At 45.5% G+C, this 20,534-nt stretch overlaps 1 protein-coding gene across 2 annotated transcripts in view; it reads left to right on the top strand.

The window, feature by feature from the left end:
* LOC135368311 (papilin-like) overlaps positions 1-20,534 on the top strand; it is a 49,282-nt gene extending 28,748 nt beyond the window's left edge. For both annotated transcript variants that reach the window (XM_064601502.1, XM_064601503.1), the window contains 7 exons: positions 5,261-5,425; positions 6,176-6,337; positions 7,196-7,234; positions 11,053-11,223; positions 12,408-12,527; positions 20,166-20,280; positions 20,357-20,534. In XM_064601502.1, coding sequence (XP_064457572.1) covers positions 5,261-5,425; positions 6,176-6,337; positions 7,196-7,234; positions 11,053-11,223; positions 12,408-12,527; positions 20,166-20,239 — 731 coding nt within the window. In that variant the 3' untranslated portion in view covers positions 20,240-20,280; positions 20,357-20,534. The remainder of the gene's footprint in view (positions 1-5,260; positions 5,426-6,175; positions 6,338-7,195; positions 7,235-11,052; positions 11,224-12,407; positions 12,528-20,165; positions 20,281-20,356) is intronic.

Here is a 20,534-nt window from a genome sequence, read left to right on the forward strand (position 1 = left end):
AGCTACCGAGGAGGGTCGAAAAAATAAAAAATACGACAACTGAAACTAGAGCTCGAGACGCGCCATCGTATTCCCGGCCTGATTACTTCTTTTCGTACGCTGTCGTCCCCGTCGATGATGACGACGACGACGACGATGGTGATGATAATGACAAGGCAAAAATAGGACCGCTGTAGGTCATCGAGACGGTGCTGTAGTATACCTTGGACATCCGTATTTTCAGAGTGAAACAGAGACAGGCTAAGAGCGGCAAAACGTCGTCATCAACAGACAGCCGAGATCATATTCCTATAATTTACGGTGCATCTATTATGCTAGTACGAGAAAGTTTTTGTCTTCTCATTTCTCGTGATATGGCGTAGTCGCAAAAACAAGGACAAACTGCCCTGATAAAACGCTTACTGTAGAACGGCAGAACTTCAACACTGTTCCAGTACTGGAAAATGGCTGAAATTGCTTCAAGATGCCCTCATGTCGAGTAGAGCCACTATTCATATAGGGTGTCCTGTTCAGTGGGTTCACACACACACACACACACACACACGTAAATGGGATGATATGTGGTGGGTCATTCTCCGCCGTGATGGCGGTACACTGCCCCATTGCGCTTGTGAAAGGGATGAGAAAGTGAGGATGACGGAAAGGTGTACTATTACAGTTCGTCCATTAGTCCAGTGCTGGAGAGGAACACAGCGGATCCAATGTCAAGGTGCCTCAGGGCAAGGGTGGAATTAACCTTCATTACTGTTGAACAGTGGCTTTGTGTCCAGAGAGCCATCCTTCTTTGCTGCGGGGCTCCTAGCCAAATAACTTTTGTCGACGTATGTTTTTCAGGCTTTTAGAATTCGCCGTAACTATAACATAACTTGCAATAGTTAAGGCATTCCCAGATTCGCTGGAATGTGCAAAAAGTGGGAAAGGCAACATTTTCGTCAATGCACACAAACGAACACAAAAATGTCATTGAGCGTAACATACTGGGCGTCTGTATAAATATCCTAGCGAAGTTTTTGTGTATTCATACAAGTAATAATGGAAGTTCGCAATGCACGTAACATACAGCCTCACATGCATTTGGCATTTAGTTGTAGAGTACATGGAGTCCAGAGACGGTATACACATTGTTTGAGTTACCACGCGTTCGAATCTTTCGCAACGTTGTGGGAAAGTACTATAGGCACCGTGCGCTATTCAGGCGGAGCTGTGGTCATTTGACCGACAGCCGGGTACTTCGACGCCAACTTGAACTCCTCGACCATAGACCATTCAGCCTGTTCAAAGTACTTGGCCCATGGAGCTCCCCTGCGCATCAGTGCCGGGCTCTTCGCTCCCTTTTTGCTTTCATGCAAGCCACTGGACTCCTCGAAGAGCTCTAAACAGAACTCCGACCTGTCGTCGCTTCAATCTCACCATAATTCATCCTCTCATATTGACCACTGTGAAGTGGGGTAGGGTCCTGTGGCTACCACGGGGAAACATCGTCATGTCACCGCCACTTCTTCATTTATTGTTGTTGTTGTTGATCGACAGCGACGCCCGTGGTGATTTCATGCGTAACGGCCTGGTACTGACGCGCCGTATCCACGCCTTCGCGTTTCGGGTTTTGGTGCGTACGGTTGCGCGTTTCAAATTTTCCATGTCGGTTTTGGTCCCATTAACCGCTGAGAACACTTCTGTGGGACCGGTGTGAAGAAAAGGCAGTTCCCGCGCAGTGCAAAACACGTAAAATGTCTCTGGGAAGATGTTTTCGCAGGTTTGGAAAGATAACTGCGCAGCTTCCGCAGACAACCATCTTGTATTTGTTTGAAGTGAAGTCCTCATTTGACCGGAGACTTCCAGTAGCTAACGATCGCACTGAGGAATTAATTTTTTTTTTTTTCATTTCCTTCTATTCTGTTAACTCCATGGCGCAACGTGATGATATCAACACTATTTCTCCAGCTTGATGCATTCTATGCATAACCTTAAATTTATGCGTTGATCCTGATGAAATGACGGTGCACTCCATAATTGTTTCATATAAGCTGCTGTGCTGTGAGTCCGCATTCAGATGCCCAACTGGCAACTGGACTCGTGTCTCTTTCCTCATCACCGTCATCAACCTGTCACTGACAATGACTGCACAAAGTGAGTGTTAAGCAGACCTGTACGTAACGCGTTACAAGTAATTGCGTTACTTGTAATCAATTACTTTTTGGGTAATTTTTCAAGTAATTCGATTACAACTTTTAGTAATCAATTACCGAGTAATCAATTACTTTTCAAGTAAAGTCTGACTCAAAATAGAAATGTTCTGTGACAAATTTATTGTCTTTTTGTTTGGGGGGGAATATGTTTATTAAGGAAAAAAGAGAGGAAAGGTCAGCCAGACGGAGGCCGGCTTGCTATTCCAAAGAAAGGAAAATTGGGAAGGAAATAAAAGGGAAAGAAAAAGAAGAAAAGAGGGAGAAGAAAGAGGGAGAAGAAAAAAGGAGAAAATGGGAAAGAAAAAATTCTACTGTTCTACTATTTTCTACTATATTCTACTATATTCAGCTCTATTCTAATGTATAAAGTGGAAAAAATCTTATTGCTACTTCTCACGCAGCAGTCTTGCGCGCTATTTCAGCTGTCCCAATCACTTGTGTTTTTTTTTTTGTTTTTTTTTTTACTTCTTTTTTTGAAGCACATAGGGAATGTTTGGATGAATTGAAAATAACGGCCCGAGTGACGCGTTACTTTTATACTCGTTACTCAGTTACATTTTGAGTCGAGTAATTTCTAACGGTAATCAATTGCTCTTTTGTAGTAACGGGCACAAGTCTGGTGCTAAGTTTTACAAACAACGTGCTCCACAGGAGTCGGAAGGCGCTATACATTGTCCATGACGTCATACAACATATCCAAGAATCGCAACATACTAGATGAAGGCGATATCGAAATTCCACGTTTCAGTGTAGTACAACAATAATGAGAATACGGTTAGGAGCAACATTTGTTTTGAAACAAGACTTTCGTGCAGAGCCTGCACCTGATGAACTGCAGGCTGTGCATGAAAGTCTTGTTTTAAAATAAAAGTTGCTCCTATCCGTCTTCTCACATAATCGGAAGAATTAGCTTTCTACTCATTTTACTCTGCATGCAGATAGTTTGAAATAAATCTCTGTTTTCGAATGGCGAAATTGGCGCAACGTTGCTTCACGCTGCTGGAGGGTACCAGGCGTTTACGCCGCGTTTGCCCTTGAGGGGGCGCACGGTGCCTATACAAATAAACAGACTGATTTTTCGTAACTTTTCCGACCATTTTTGTCCCATAGACATTCCCGAAGGCCAGGGCATTGAAGGGCTCCTAGACATACAGGCGACGCGGCAACAAACATACGTGAATCTGAAGTGGCTCCAGGGCACACTGACTCGTAAATGTTTTGAATTCCAGACGTCTCCCACCCAACTCCCCTGAATCAGCATCCAATGTGGTCATATGGCCCATGTTTGCCCTAATGTGATTGAAAAAGCCAGACTGTTCAGGAAGCAGAAAAGGCAGTCCATTCAGGGATGCAACCAGACAGACTGTTATTATCCGCGTCATACACACAGAAAAATAACCGTTTTACGAGAGGTCTTCATAGTAAGTCTTTATACGGAACCTTTCTCTGAACGTTTCCTATCTTCGAGTACGAAAGAATGGCTAAGGTTCCCCTGGCGCCCTACTTTAGAACAATTTGAAGATAAAAAATGCGGACATGCCGGAACACTTTAAAAAGATCTTTCTCGAATGTTCTTTTTGTTTTGTCTGTGTGTACAGCAAAATATATATTTACCAGCAAATAGTTCTATCGAACTTTCCTGTGACGCCTTAACAGTGACATCGCAGGGGTCAAAATGAAAGGACACAAAAACGCCGATGTTATTACTTGGCCTGCCTCTGACTATACTGAAATACTGCTGCACAGGAACACGATCGTGCTTGCTTTTATTGATTTACAGCCGACGTGACTTTTCAATCACACATTGGATCACAATAGAGGCTCTGGAGGTGATTGGTGCGGGGCAGCTATTTCGTCTCTCTCTCTCTTTTCTACGTGGTCAATCGGGGCAATGCGAACATGAATTTCTCAGACAGTAGGGGCAGCAAGACGGATGGGTTTTATTTGACCTCTGCGTCCGTTAGGGTAGAGACATGCGCTGCACAAATTATTCAGCGCCACGTTTATCCCAGCAGTCACTGAATGTTGTAACGAGGTCCGCAGCAATGTCTCGCGTGCATTATACGCGTATCTGAGTAACTGAAGACAAAATAGAAATGCGCAAATAAATACGGAGATCTTTTTTCGATGACTCGATACACATTGGTAGACGTCATTCTAGACTATACGTATGCACTACGCGTACACTTCAACGCACAAGATACATGCCTTGTACATTGACTTAGTAAATTGCAATGTTGAGTGTGATACCAAGTCCGAGTGAACGTTGAACGTTGAGAACGTTTAAAAAAAAGTGTAGTGATAGTTTCATGTCATTGGACATATCGCAGAACAGCCCGCCACCACAACAGAGAGTGGACAGTCAGGATATTAACCATATCCGCTGTCCTTTTTCTTTTTGAAAGGCAGTTTATCAAACGCGTCTTCCCAGAGTTAACCGGTTATTACTGTTGAATTAACTCGGTCATATGCTTCGTACATTTCGCACGAGCAACCACCCAGTCCGTGATCCATTCCACAATAAGCGTGCCGTTTTAGCTCGCTCCCTCTGCCTTTATTCACACACAGATAAAGATTAAGTAAAACGAAAAACAAATCGAAACCCGAAGTAGAGTTGATACCTAGTAGTTTGCAACGTGTTAGCCAACACTACTAGGTATCAACTATTACAATAGTAATTTCGTCCTCTGTGTTATAAAGGGGAACTTCACCACATCATACTTTTATCATTCCCGATTTGTGGATCGCGCGGTTGGACGTACGCCTTTTGTGGCAAATTTAAAAAAACTGCACAAATGCCACAAATCAGGAGTGATAACGTGATCATTCTGCGCAATGGTCGGCCGTTTTGAGCCGGTCTCCTCACCATCACTACCATCATCTGTTCTAAGAGTGTAGACGTGTCTCTACTGTTTCACCGCTCATTCGACTGAGATTTCCAATAACTGAAATAACGTTTACCGACCTGTGCGTAGAAGAGCGCTGGATGGGTGGCAGCGTCCCTGGTGGCCCCAACGTTCCATGTATCAGTGATGTATATAGGTGCTTGATTGGGAGTGTGGTACCATTTCCAGATATCTGTCACTTTCCAAAGGACACCGGGCCCTGCACTGATAAGAAACAGGAACGCTACTTTTACAACTCGCAGAGTGGACATTGCGAAGCTATGATGTACGGCGGTTGTGGCGGAAATGAAAATAATTTCGATACCATGCACGACTGCAAAAAGCGCTGCGAAGGTAAGTACTCTAACAATTATAATAGATGCCCGGTTTTATATTCGCTATCACTTTTTTATTTTAATCCGATACCATTATTGCGGTACCCTAGCCCATTATGCGCGACGTGAGCGTAAACTCGGTAGTAGTGTAGACCTTTGGGCTTGTGGCTCGCAGCGAAACATCCCACTACATCATCATCATCATTACTTTGTTGTTGTTGTTGGGATTGTTTGTATTCCATAATACCGTATAGAGGCGCTAGAATAAATTTAAATTGACGTGCAATTTTGTCCCTCTCTTCGTCTACATCTGTTTTAGCGCTTCTATGCATCACTAGTAGCGCTGCGCTGCATAGATCGTGCCACGGGTAATGCACTGGAGCAGACTATGCGCGGCGCAGCAGGGCGCGGCGGGAGTCCCAGTCTTCGAATTTTCTGGCGGGTTCGCGTGGCTGTGGGTTCAATGACAACAACTAGATGGATGACGATGATGATAATGCTGTGGTGCATCACTGCAACAATCGCGGTACCACGCCACAGTGCGTGTGGGATGTGATAATAATAGATAAAGTGAAGGAGAGAGAAAACTCAAACTGCGGCTTCTTTCGCTCATAAATCACGAAAGACGCAACCGGTGAATTCCGTTCCTTTTGTGTTGGCGTCAAGGTAAGTGCGTCTACCAGAAACTGCAACGGCAGCCTACAAACAAATAAAATAAAATGTTTCATGAGTCGATCCTGTCTTTTCCTTTTTTTGATCTCCCATCTAGATGCATGCGAGCAAGAAGAAGATGGAGGAACCTGCGACGCACATCTAAAGAGGTTCTACTACGACAAGAAGGAAAAAAACTGCCGCCCTTTCATTTACGGAGGCTGCATCGGCAACGGGAATAATTTTTACACCGAGGACCAGTGCAATAAACGCTGTAAAGGTAAATGCTGGGTAAACAGTGGTAAACACGTAGAGATACATATGTGTAACAGAGGAACTCGAGACGAACTACTTGGAACGATCTATTTAGTACAGATAGCTGATAATAGCATACTATAAGTGCTCGTCTTCCATCGAAGACGAGCACTGTTCTTTTTCCTTTTCTCTTCTTTTTCTTTTTTTACTGTGCCTTTGTTTCCATAACTTTCTTTTTTTTTCTGTCCCGACTTTGTGTGACTATTTGTATGTTTTCTGGTTTGTATACGTGGTATGGAGTAGCCGGCTTCCACGTTGGTGGTGCCAATTTTCTCTTTTTTTTTTTCTTTTTCATTCACTCACTCACTCACTCGATCCGTGGCGACATACGTGTGCTCAATGTGAATGGGTTTGCAGATCCAATCTAGACACTTAATTGATTAATTAATTACTTTGCTCCCGAAAGTGCCTGAAAACACAGCAGTGCATGCATTCAAGTCAATACTGCTCGAGCGTGTATTAAATATCCGCTGGGATTATACATTCTAAAAGCTGTTCCTGTGTTTACGGGTACGCGCATATAGACGCACCCGTGGATGTACCCGTAGATGTACCCGTAGATGTACCAAAGATGTACCCGTGTGGGAGCATCATGTTGGCCGTCTCGATTGTTCCCGTCCACAGCATAAATCGACGTTCTTCGTTCTAGATACTTTTCTGTGCTAAATACTTAATAGGGAGAATGGGAAAACTGTAAATAACACTCCTGAAACAAACGCACTAATGTTATTGGGGACACTGTCTGAATTCAGATAGTCTCGTAATGATCTGATTAAGATGATGTTAATTCAATGTTCAATTCCAACAAGAATATTCGTTTCAGGTCAAACGGACAGAACCGGTGACGACAGCGGTGACAGAGGTAAGGCAGATTCACCGTGGCCCTTCTCTTTCGACTGTTGCTTCTGGGTAACAGCATTATATGACTAAGCCGCTGTATACGCTGACGTAATTAGCTTGGTTACTAATGAGCTAGGAAAACATGCTGCATCAGGCCTTCCAAAATCGCTTACGAAAACACGGTATAATTAGAGCGGGGGTATGTTCCATTTATTACGCGCTAAAACGGAACTTCAACATGCGAAGAACAACCAGTGCGTAGAACCATATAGCGGTATTTGTTTAGGAAAGTGAACGTTCTGTTCGTTGTTGCGCCGTTTATCATCTCCAGATGTCACAAAAAGGCGTACTCTCTCATTCTCAACAATTCAGGTGAGAGAACGACGATTGGCTGGGAATGCACAGTTCAAAGAGGACTTCACCACATAGAACGCTCCTGGCCCACCACCATTCCATATTATATCATTGCGTGCAGGACGTCGAACCGAACCCGAATTGAAATTTTCATTACACTGTTCAACCCGGCCTGGAGCAGAACCGGAAAATATAATAGCCGTAACCAGTTCACAACGAAACGGTACGGACATAAAAGAAGTCAGCATAAGGGTTCAATCGCCTCTCAATCCCCGAACGAGGACACACTGGTCTCCATATCGTGGACTTCGCAAATTTTCACCTAGCAATCAAAGGAGGACGTACAGTAAGTATGCTTTCAGCGTCTTTTTTAACACGTTGAGGCGCAGTTGTCCTTGCGAGCGCCGCGGCTAGCGCGCCACGCACGCGCTGCGGTGTCTGCTCTTCAGAGAGGAGGCACCTTGCTGACGCTTGTCAAACGTTGGGTTTCCAAGCAAATGAAACATGAGTCAAACACGTCAGAAAGATAAGGAGTTGAGAAGGAGCATACGCAGAACTGTGCCACGTGTCCACCAACTGACCCCAAGATCGCAGGTTCGAACCCGGCCGAGGACGGTAGCAACTTCGTGGAAGGGTTCAAGTTGCTCAAACACGCCGTCTTCCGCGAGGAACGTCAAAGGGACTATGAAACGATTTTTTTCTTCGTTTCGTTCGAAAGAAGACATTTTTCTGAGTCTAGAACCGAAATTTTACTTTCGTCGCGCGAGCGGATTTCTCGGGAGCGAATTTAAACGGAGCGGCGAAGGGAGGACAGCTGGCGCCGCGCCGTGCCGAGCTGCCGAGCGGAGACACAACGGGTAACTTGACGCGACCGCGGCCGGCTCAGCAACACGTCATCGTGGCGTGTTGCCGAGCCGAGGAATTCCGCCAGGAGCATGCGCCGTAGGATCCCGCGTATGCGTTCATCGGGAGTGGAAATCTCCATGACAGCAGCTTTCGCGCGATCGGCAGATTTCGGCAGTGGCGGCAGCCACAGCGCGAGCTCGCGGCATTACTTGCCATTGTGCAACACCGGTGACGTAACGGGGAACCGAAGAGCGGTCCGTACAGTTACACCATCGGCAGGGAAATATGCGCGGGAGAGGAGGAACGCGGAAGAGACATTTCCAGCGCGCGCTCCTCGCAGAGTGGAGCGATTTCGTCCGGAAAAATTTGTGGCATATTAGTTTCTCTGCGGGAAGAACAGTTTCCATCGAAAAAAGGTATGGGGGTTCGGGAAATTTCATAGTCCCTTTAAATGTGGTGTACCGTGTGTCGAGATTTCGGCGCACGTTAAAGAACCCCCAGGTGGGCAAAATTAATCCGCAGACCCGACCACTGTGGTGTCGCTCGTGACCGCAGTTGTCTCGCGACGTAAAGCCCCGAATTATTATTATTAGAACGGTGCCTATATGATTGGTCGTATTTCGAAAAATAAGTGAAGTCCTAAATGTATAGTCCTGCTTTCTGGTAGTGCAATTGTGTTGTGACACATTGCCTCTGTGCTGTGGATTAACTGGTACACTGCTGTGAGTTCGGACAGAGCAAGGCTGGCAGACTTATTTTCGACATGATTCAGTACCGTTTCAGAACGATTTACACTGCGAATGCAGTGTGCCGGCTCAGAACCGTCGTCTATGTAAAATGTTGTCTATCTTATTTCGCTTCCTTTAAGCGTATCTTGCTGGCACTGTGCGTGTGAAAAAAGCGATTCTGGGAACAGACGGTAGCAGGACTACACCGCTTCACAAGCGTGGACGCTGTTTGCAAGTGTTCATCCAGTTCTCCTTTCTCTCGCTGCAGGGAGTACCGGGACGCTAAAAACCTCAATGCAGACAACAGCAGTAACCTATTAGCCACGCATTTCCTGATAAAAGCCGTTTTATGGGAGATATAAAACGGAGGCATTGAACCGGTTCCGGGCTGCGAACGGATTTGCGAACCGCTTCGATTTTCGGCTTGGCCGAACCGAAACTGAACCGGATCGAAATCCAGGCAACGCGAACCCGAACCCGTATTTTTTGCGGTTCGACATCCTGACTGTGTACTGATTTTTTTCAATCGAGGGGAGACGTCTATCTGGAGCATGCATAATGTGCCCCAGATAGGCGCCTCCTCCCATTTTCAACAAATAGGGACTAAGAATGATATCATTCCGAATTATGGTTGGCTCGGACCGTGCTATGTGGTGAAACTCTGTTTTAACAGTGTGGTATGTGGTGAAGTCTTGTTTTTAGCTCAACATCCTTCAGAATATCTTTTGCTCTGATGATAGTAGATGGGTAGAAATCCAGCGAACCGGTAGAGATGTAGGAAGGGAGTTGCCTCATGACAGAAGCCGCCGATATTTCGAACAGAGACTGTTCTTCTTCTTTGCTCTGATGAGTTGTTGAAAAGATGTCGTATACATCCCTTGGCGACACTTTGCATTTATACTAGTAGTCACAAAAAGCAGGCCATCAGGCGGCAACACACACACACACATAAAGATACGACGATGAGAGGTCCAAGCAGATCCATCATCACCTGTTTTTAGAGGTCCGTATAAGCACTGACCCGTTCCTCGGCAAACGAACCCATGACACGCAATGCACTTGGAGGACGACGAGCTCCAAGGTTTATCTTATTTTACTAATTTACTAACTGGCTCACTAACTGGAGGAAGACGGCACAGCGATTGGAAGCTATATTAAGGATGGCGTTTCGACTTGTGAATTTTCCACTTACCCAGCTCGCACGTGTGGCAGGCTTATTCAGTGAGAAGCCGTATGAAAAACATGGCCCTCTGTTCCTCAATAGTGTGTTTTCGTGGTTTCACAAAGCCGTGTCTGCATGCTAGTCTTCCACAAGCATATCGCCGAGGGCAGTGTCAATTTCTGTAGCGTAAACAGTGTGTCAACCATGGGCATATTTCCTTAGCAGCCAGTTACGAAAGCTCGTATAACCATTGTTGGTTTGGCAGCAGCAGCAAAAAAAAAAAAAAAATATCGGAAACGAAGGATTCGTTTGACACAACGTATAAAACACTGAAATCAACAGTGGAAATTCAACCTGTTGTGGAACGTAAAATAACTCTTTCTCACGCTAACACTGAACGTAATATGAACAACAACAACAAGTAAATGGTGACTATGACATGACATAATGTGATATTTACATGCCATCTTCACGTATTATCATGTATCATGTTTGGGTGGAACGCTTTACATGCATGCGTTCTCTCATGGAAGTGTTCCTTCTTTTACGCAGCAGTAAACTCCAGCAGAAGTTGGATATTAATTAGCTCAGTAATGCATTCAAAAATAATAATTATTGAAATAAGGCAGACACCGAACCGTTCATAGATCTTACTGCACTTCAATTACTGAAGCCAATGCAAAAGACACGTTGTTCCAGCAACCGTTATTTCAAGGAATTATATTTGACTGTCACCTTTCCAATACGCAGCTCTATGTCACCTTCCGCTGGACGAAGGAAAGTGCGACAATGATACGAGACCTGAAACAAGATACTTCTACGATGCCGAGAGACAAGAATGCAACGCTTTCGTATTCGCGGGTTGCGGTGGGAATGACAACAACTTCATGCAACTATATGCGTGCAACAAAACCTGCTACGGTGAGTTCTCTCGACACCGCCAGGGGTAAAGAAAGTTTGTATTCCCACGAGCGACATTCCCCCACAAGCGTAAGATGCGAAAAGCGTCATAGCTCTCTGCTGTCACGTGAGCGCGAGCTCTCAACGTTGTGTCTTCACCTTCAATACACTGATAGCCGTAGAGAAGATCCTACGACGCAACCACAGGATATTTTGTAGCAGACGACGCGAAAACACGCTGACGGTGTCGTCTGCTAAGTGCCATCTGCTACATGCGCAGTACGCCACTCCCGGTATTCTGCACCGTGCTCAATGCTCAACATAACACGGGACGGAACTTTGGCTCTGTGGGGCAGTGTTTTCGCTTTTCTTCCACTAGAATATTCCGTGAGGATGTCGCTCGTGTGAATACACGGTAAACATCAGACACCGCCAATCGTGAGAGTGCTTCGGCGGCCGTAGCCATGGAGACGAGCCGTCGTTGACCGCATGGCCAGCCACTTGTTGTCAGATATAAAGCCTGTGTGTGAAATCGTCTGCGAAGATTTGCTGGAGCTGAACATTAGCAGATGACATCCCGGGTCGTTATGTCCACTTAGCGAAGTAGGAAGATGGGGCATTGAAGGGAGCACTAAATGGAGAAATTACTCCTCGCGGAATGAAAGATGCCGATACTTTGACGCCAACCCAAAAGGAATGCGATTTATCGGTTGCGTGGTTAGGTGATTAATGAGGGAGTAGAAACCGCAATTTACGCTTTCACTCTTCTTCTCAAGAAGGGCGACAATGCGGAGAGGCCTCGGATTGGACTTCTCAAATGATCTCCCGTCCTGATTGGCAAATCGTTTGAGGATACTAATGAGACCCGGATCCGCATTGTCGGCGGTCTCGAAGAGGGAAGGGGAAAGGGAAAGCGTACAATGGAGTTACTTTCGCTTATAAATCACGAACGACGCAACGGATGAATCCCGTTACTTTTGTTTTTGTGTCAAGGTAACGGCGTCTTTCATTCCGCAAGTAGAAATGTTTGCACTTTCGTGCCCCTTTAAGCAGACTTTCTTTATCGAGGCGGCTTTCTTTATCTTAGTACTGTAAGGATGGTATTGTGCAACTCTAATGAGTGGAACCAATTGAGCAATCATGTGCAATGCCCGCCCGAAGAAAAGTTGGCCGCTGTTATATAAGTGTCATGTCCTTGAACGCAGGATCAGGAATCAGCTTCGCAGCGAAGCCTTCCGGAAAATGTCCTCAGATAAAGTGCAGCTGCGGAAGAAGAAAGCAAAACAAACAGGGCTGTCCTGTGTGTGACTGCAACGCCGGATCGGGCATGTGTCTTTTCTTTTTTTCTCTCTCTCTCTCTCTCTCCCGTTTGCTCTCTTCCTTCTCGGGATTGCTTATGTCAGCGTTGGCTCTTTCTTTAATCTATTTGTATTTCTTTCATTTGCCATCGGATTCCCTTCACGTTTCGAAATCTCTGTTCTCTGTTCTCGCGTACGTTAGTATTCTCCTTAATAGTAGTGAGGTTTAGGACGCTGTTTAGTTTAGTACGCTGTCGCCTTTGCGTACGTGAGGGATATAGCATGGTGGTTCTGCGCAATGCGCTAAGCCCTGTTTATATATTGCGCGTGCGCAGAGCCACTAACGTTCCGTTACGTACACAAAGGCGATTGCGTACGTAAGGAATAGCGTTGGTGGTTCTACACGTGCAATACATAAACAGAGCTTTGCGCATTGCGCAAAGCAACCACGCAATCCCTCACGTACGCAAAGGCGACAGCGTACGATATACTAAAACCCATTATTTCCTTGGCTTTAGTAAGCGTATAGTGCTACGCAACGCCCAAGCAGGTGTTGCGTTATTAAGCTAGCGCTGTATGTATTACGAAGTTGCTGCGACTTATTTCTTTAGGGAGATGTTTTCAGCCTGTTAAAACAGAGCTTCACCGCGTAACACCGCTCGGAAACAACCTTCAATGGGCACTAAAGCGCAAAAGTTTCTCCTCGGAGAATGAAAAATGCCGTTGCCTTGACAACAAGACAAAAGGAACGGGACTCATCCGTTGCGTTGTTCGTGATTTGTGAGCGCAGGAACCCGCAATTTACGGTTTCCTTGTACCTCTGCCTCTGGAGAAGGCCAACAATGCGAAGCGCTCTCTCATTGGTTTCCGCAAACGACTTGTCCAATCATAGCGCGGAAGATCGTCTAAGGAGATCAATCCAACACCTCTCCGCATTGTCACGCTTCTTGAGAAGAAGAGGGAAAGGGAAAGCGTACAAATCTGCGCGCCTTAGTGACGCTTTCATTCGGAATAGTTCTGTCCCCTGATTTCTTGAACATGGGTGGCACCGCCTGTTTTGGACACTTTGAAATTTTGCACAGTGTGTCCGAAATGGGCGGACCGATCCATTTTGCAACAAATAAGGAGAGAGAACGTTGTTATTCGGAAGTATGGTTGTCTACGAGCGTGTCACGTGGTGAACTTCTGTTTGCGTTCTCGCGTGTGGCCAACAACCGCAAGCCTATCTCGACATTACCCCCTCCCTCTGTTTTAACAGTATAGCGCAAAAGTATTTAGAAGTGACGTCATAACGCTCTTCCGAACGCTTATAGTACGAGCATGACATGCCGGACTAGGCTACTCATAGATACTCCACGAGTTTACACCCATGTTAACTGAAACGCCCGCCCTAGCTTTTTGGTGTGTTTGGTGTGATTTGTACTCGTTTTATGACTACTTAGTGCAACTTCATCTCATTATCCTGGGTTTTATTAATCTATTAGTTTTATTAGTTTCATCATTAATTAGTATTAATTTTTAGTTTTGCCTCTGTCACACCGCACTTTCAATGCGGATTGAATCCGACCCGCATCGAGTTTTCTCAACAGCGTTCGGTGCGCGATGCTGCTACACGGTCCCACTCAATGCGTATTTAAAGGCTGGCCTGTCGACGGGCGGCGTTAACAGCCCCGAGGCAGTACGCTGGGGTTGACAAATATATTCCTAAAAAGTTGAAGATAACCGCATCCACTTCCGCATCGTGCTGTTTAATAAGCCTTTACGGGGAGCGTGGCGTCGAGAGTGGTCAAGATTAAACAAGTTAGCAAACGCAGTCGCCCCCCATACGTAGACTAAAACCGTAACCGTGAAATTCCATGGGCTTGTATAGGAACATTTGTAAATTAATGTAATACTGTTTACTACTACACATTCACATCATGCTTTATTAACATCACATCACTACAAATTCGCTGAGTTCGAGGATGAAATGGCTGTCTTCAAGCCGTCTTGAGAATCTCAATCCCGTTTAACGAACTCGATTGGGTTAAGCGGGATCGGAGTTCGATCCTGCTCGAACGTGTCCATATATAGCAGCGCCGCATCCGCACTGAGCTCGATGAGCATTGACTCAATGGGGATCGAAAGTGTCCGTGTAACAGGGGTTTTACTAGGTTTACTACGGCACCGTGAATATCGAAACTCATCGGGCTCCGACATTACTGCAGGCGTTTTTTCTCCAATTAGACATCGCGAGCGAAGTCACGTGCTTATGAGTACCAATGGGAATGGCCGTAGTTCTCGCTCGTCCGATGTCAGTGGTTGATGCGTGCGTGTGTTCTAGGGTTTATTATCTCGCCAAGTGCGCCGCGTAGAGCAACAATTACTTTTTTTTTTTTTTTTGCTTCGGGACTATGGCGCGCAGTATAAGACGCGCATGATCCAATGAACCGCACTTACTGGCGAGAAACACCGTAACCCGATGCCTGGCTTGCGTTGAAACAGTCCCCTCCTCCACATACTCGTAAACGTATAATCTCTACCATTGAAAACTCCGTCGCTCTGAGAAACCGCTGCGCTCAACAACACTGCAGATGGAGCGTAGTATTTGCGGAAACGAAAAGGCTATGAAAGTCATAAGTCCGGAGGTGGGAAAATTTATGCGTCATCTGGTTAGGGGCAGGCTGTAGTTCTACGACCGTATGGCGGATCACGTACTGCCACTTCTAAATTACCCACTGTTAGAGAACGTACGAATCTGGGTTCTAAAACTGTGAGTTTTATGCCCTCGGGTATATTACTATTCATGTATCATCGTGCATAATGACCCGGTTGGGTTATCTATCGCGCGACCGACAATGTGGCATGCGCTGTTCTTCCAGAGAGCTACATCACCCCCTCTATATTCTAAAAGTCAATTATAATTATTTCGTGGCAAGCGTTAATTTTTATGATGCATAGCTACGCAGTGGCATACCGCGATATTCGACCGTATATGTATCACCGTACCTCTTGTCGAGTCAAAATTCTTCAGTTTGAGTGCAACGAGGAAGCGTTTGAGAAGGTTATTTGGTTGGAAAAAGAGAAATATGAAAAAGAAAATACGAAACGAAACGAAAAAATACAATACACGCTCATGGTGGCATACGAATTAAAATGAAGTGCAAAAATTTCTGTTTGCGGAATGAAAGCTATGGATCAAGCGTAGGAGCAGAACTGCAATTAGTTATGATGCAATGCTATAGAGAGGATAACAAACAACGTTGGGCTAGTTGGTAAGGAAACGACATGGTAGAAAGCGCACAAAGTCACGGACTAGAAGAAGACGACAACACCAGCATATGTTAGAAGGAGACGAAGACGCGGCGTTTGCTTACCTCCACGTTCCCCACGTGGTGTACACGACGCGTTTTCTGTTGTTTGAACGCCGCGCGTCATGGCAAATCGCGAAATGGAGCTGGTACGGAAGTGGCGCAATTCTTGCTCTCGTCCAGATACCTGGCGATTACTGTGACATCGGGTGCCTCGGGTGTGGACACACTTCCCGTTCGCGGGTCGCCGTTTCACGCAACGGGAGCGGGAGCCCGGCATTGGGAAAGCCTTTAACTATAGGCACTCCTAGCCGCGAGCTGGTTCTCAAGCGACCCTCCGCACGCGAGCTGTATACGGGAGAAGGGAAGGAGTCGCGTTGAACACCCTGTCATAAACGTTTCTGCGCCCACTGTTCCTGTGGCGCCATCTATCGTCAGGGCTGAGTTTTCGGCGCAGACCACAGGAATTTCGAAGGAGGTAGCCCAATAATGCTATCGCATTAATAAATAAACAATGCATGTCACTCTGCGGAACCTTGACACCAACACAAAGGAAACTGCAAAGGATCCATCCATTGCGTCGCCCCTGGTTTATGACATAAGCGAAGGAAACTGCAATTTAAGCTTTCCTCTTCCTTTCCTTCTCAAGAATGCCGACAATACTGAGCCGCCTCTCATTGGTCTCGTCAAACAATTTGTCCAATCATCGCCGGAGATTGTTTGATGAGACCAATCCGAGAAGCCTCCGGCTTGCCGCGCTTCTTGGAATGCAGAGGGAAAGCGTAAACAACGGTTTCTTTCGCTCCATAAATAGACCCTGGATTCCTAGGGAAATGCCTATTTTTTTTATTTCTTTTTGTGTGTGTCTCTTGTTCTAACACTGCCTTTGCAATACAGGAGCACGAACTAGGTGCGGGGAAACCTCCTGTATCGATTTGATAGCACCTTTCCGGGGTTAGTGCCTATTTTAGCGTAGATGCCTAAAACACGGATTAAACATAAAAAATATGAATATAATGGCCCTAAAGCGGCGACGAAACTCCGTTGCCCAGTCGAAAGTGACGTCGGTCACGTCGCACGTCCTTTTGAAAGCATCGATCGCTTGAAAGAAGAGAGTATCTAAAAGGTGCTGGAATGAAAGCTGAGAATTGAAAATCGGTTACTCGGTATAACGTTGCTTACTCGCTCTTTCTTTCCCCTCCAGCGTTGTGTTGTTAGGGTCGTTATTATAAAACATAGGCACGTTTCGTAACGGTTTTGTGGCAATCTAGAACGCGCAGAGCTATGGCTTGTTTACATCTAGTCCCCGAAGCTATTTCTTCAATTTCTTCATTTTCAATTTCTCAATTTTCTTCATTTTCCTTTTCTTTCCTTTCTTTTTTTTTTACAACGAATTTGATACACGGCAAAATGCTAACGAAGGGGCGTGACGTCCGACTGTAGGTACATGTGCCCTACAGTTTGGCAATCTGAGGAAGCTGACCTCCTCGCGGGCAGCCAGGCCTATAGGTACACAGAGAAAGTGACGCCGCGTCCAGTGTGAGCAGAATTGATCCCCCATATTAGCCTGCTATTGCATGGGATCCTTGTGGTCAGGGGTGAATCTAGAGAGGCGGGTGGGTCCGGATGTCCTGACACCCTCCTCAATTTCTGTGTTCTGTGTCCTGACACCCTCCTCCACATAGTGTCTAATTAGCCCTAGATCGCCTGTCTACCATGATGTCTATGGCTGCATGGACCTCCGGCTGAGGAACCCCCCGCCCCTGCTTGTGGTGTGGTGGTGTAAACGAAATCTAGATGGCTAGGCTTAAAAAGTCCGAGGACTAAGACATATGCGCGTTAGACTAAAGCCTTCGATGCTCGAAACGAATCTCGCAGATCGTCAGTATGCTCCACGCGACAAGTCCTGCTGAGAAGTGTCGTAGAACCGGTAGCAACGGCTAGAAGACCTCGTGACCGTAGTAGGATGGATAAGTTTTGCATTTCGTGCAGAAAAAAGATAAGGAAAACAGTCAAAACTTCCACTTACGGTATTGTTCTCGCGGACGGAACTTACTTATTCACTTTGTTTTGGCACACTCAGAGCTACAGATAAAAAAATCAACGAGTCATAATGGCATTGTAGTGTCCATATCGACATTTTTAGCGCCTTTTATAGGCGCGTAAAACAACGTTTCTTTTTTGTTTTTTCTGCCTTAGAATTCCTGCTCTACTCATAAGTCACGAACGACGCCAACCGATATATCCTGTTCCTTTTACATTGGTGTCAAGGTAACGCCATGTTTCATTTCGCGAGAGGAAATTTTTGCACGTTAGTGCCCCTTTGAAAGTAATTCTTTCTGATGTCATTTCATCATAAGCAATTTTGTCGCTATGATATTGTTGTTGTTGATACTATCACAAGACGGATTTTATTGAGTGCCGGTTCTTTGATGTATACCAGCACTGCGTGTCGTAAGGGAACATCGTGCATTACTCGAGAAAGAAAATTGCGATATACGGAGGACCGGAATAATGAGCGCTTAACGAGCGAAAGTTTCATGCCAGAAATTGAACGACGTTCGTGCCCGCAGCAGAGAGGCTTCCTTTTCAGGGAAACTTCAGGCACGAATCTCATTAGTTAATACTATACGTCGCGAAGTTATTCACGTACCAACAATATTATGTCCATATCATTGCAGACATACGCGAGCAACATTCTCATCTCCGTGAATGTTTTCTAAAATTTTAATGACTCTCCTTTTCCTTTCTATTAGGGTAATTTATTTTCCTGCCGAACATCGCCCTCGAGCCTCTTCCGTTCTCGGAACTGAAACACACGTGTTCCTTTCCTGTCTCTCTCTCTCTCTCTTTCTTTCATTTACTTTTATTTTTTTTTAGCTTCTTTTAATAGGCGAAGACTTATCAGAGGTTGTTACAGTCTGCATTTTTCATTTACATGTCGTTAGTTTCAGACTCGAAGTTTAATTGCACGTAAATCTAGAAAAGTTCGAAAGGAGCTAATTAACGTGTACACGCTGCTTAACTTGGAATTAGCCTGTTCAACAACGAAGCGTTATTAAGGCACGGCAGATTCATGGGGGACGACAACGGTAATTTCGTTGTTCGGGCCGAGTGCCACTATATATACTATATATATACATATATAGTCATGTTCAACCTAAGCACAACTGTGCTAACGCCTCCTCTTCTCCACATCACCACCAGCAATGTGGCAAAGTGTGCCCCCTGACGATGAAACTCCCCGTGCGTTCATCACCTCAAAATAAAGTTGTTGCTTCCTCCTCTCCTATACACCACCAGCAGACAACAGGCACGTAAGTGCCTAAAACGCCCTGTACAGGTTGTCCCAGAAAACGTGTCTTAAAAAAAAATAATAAAAAGAATTACGCCATCTAGAATCTTGCAGTCAACGGCATTTGTTCCTACTAGGCTTTTTCCACCTCCTGATGTGCATGTCATGTAACGTAAGTTTAATTACGCAAAATTTTTGCGAACTCAACTCGGAAATTTGCTAAGTAAATGTCGCTTATTTTTTACCCCACCAACGTAAAAAGCGTGCCGAATTTACTAAAATTAATGATCATTGACACGGATATTGAGGAACTATATAGTATCGGAAAAATAGCCGAAACTCATAATCATTTTCGTAATCCCCCCCCCCCCCCCCCCCCCAAGCTGAAAATGGCCATCGAGGGAAGTTTTCAGAATGTGGAGGCGACTAGGACTGACGGTGAAAACGGTGCTGCAGGCCATTCAGATTTTTTTTTTTTTTTTTTTGCAGCACATAGATTGTAAATATTGTTCTCGAGGCGCCGACCATGTCCTGACTTCACGCCGTATTAAATTTTCCTAACAGATTTTTTTTTTTTTTTTCGTGTTAGCGCCGCGAAAGGAATTGGGGCTATGAGCGGCGTTCAGACGTGGACAGATGGGGAGAGGACAGCATGAAGGAACGGGGGGACAGGGTGGCTAGTATGCGTCCTGGGCCGACTTCATGGGGAACTGTGCAGATATGCGTCCGGAAAGTCTTCGCAAAACCCAGGGAAAGCCTCAGACAGCACAGCCGGTGGTATAGGACCATTCAGAAACGATACATTTTTTCCCGAACTTTCCAGTGATTGTATACGAAGGGTGTCAGACCTGAGACACCTCATCCTATCGTCATACCTGTAGGTGTTGTCGTTGTTGTGCGTAGAAGAAGAACGGATGTGTGTTGAAAACTTTTACAGAAAGCAAATTTTAATAAATAAAATTTTAATAGCACCAGTCATGGAACGTTCTGAGCAGTACTTTTGACAGTGCACTGTTGGTCAAGCTCTGCACACATCACGCTTTTTCGACGTCATATAATCTCCTTCGCGTCTTACTGCAGGTGCCCACAATCCTTCGACGCTGGTTCTGCACGTTACGGCGTTGGTGGTGGCAGGGATGCTTTTGCTACGGTAGGACGCCTTAAGCAGACAGTCATCATCATTGTACTATATCAGGTAACGTATTCCCTGTCACATTTCGTTTCTCTTTCAACAATAGTCGCTCATGAGTGGCAATTAACGTTTTCCATAGGACGTGTACGACGCATCACCAGCTAATGACGAATCATCCACCGAGTCTGATCAGTCTCATCCCACAATTATCTTCCTAGAAGTGAAGCCTTTCTCACCGGAAGACTACCATTGAATTCACATAATGGATTCGGCAATGTTTCATACAGTGAATTAAAGCACAACGTGCTTTTTGTGTG

The sequence above is a fragment of the Ornithodoros turicata genome, chromosome 9 (genome assembly GCF_037126465.1).
Source record: "Ornithodoros turicata isolate Travis chromosome 9, ASM3712646v1, whole genome shotgun sequence".
In the NCBI taxonomy this organism is placed as follows: Eukaryota; Metazoa; Arthropoda; class Arachnida; order Ixodida; family Argasidae; genus Ornithodoros; species Ornithodoros turicata.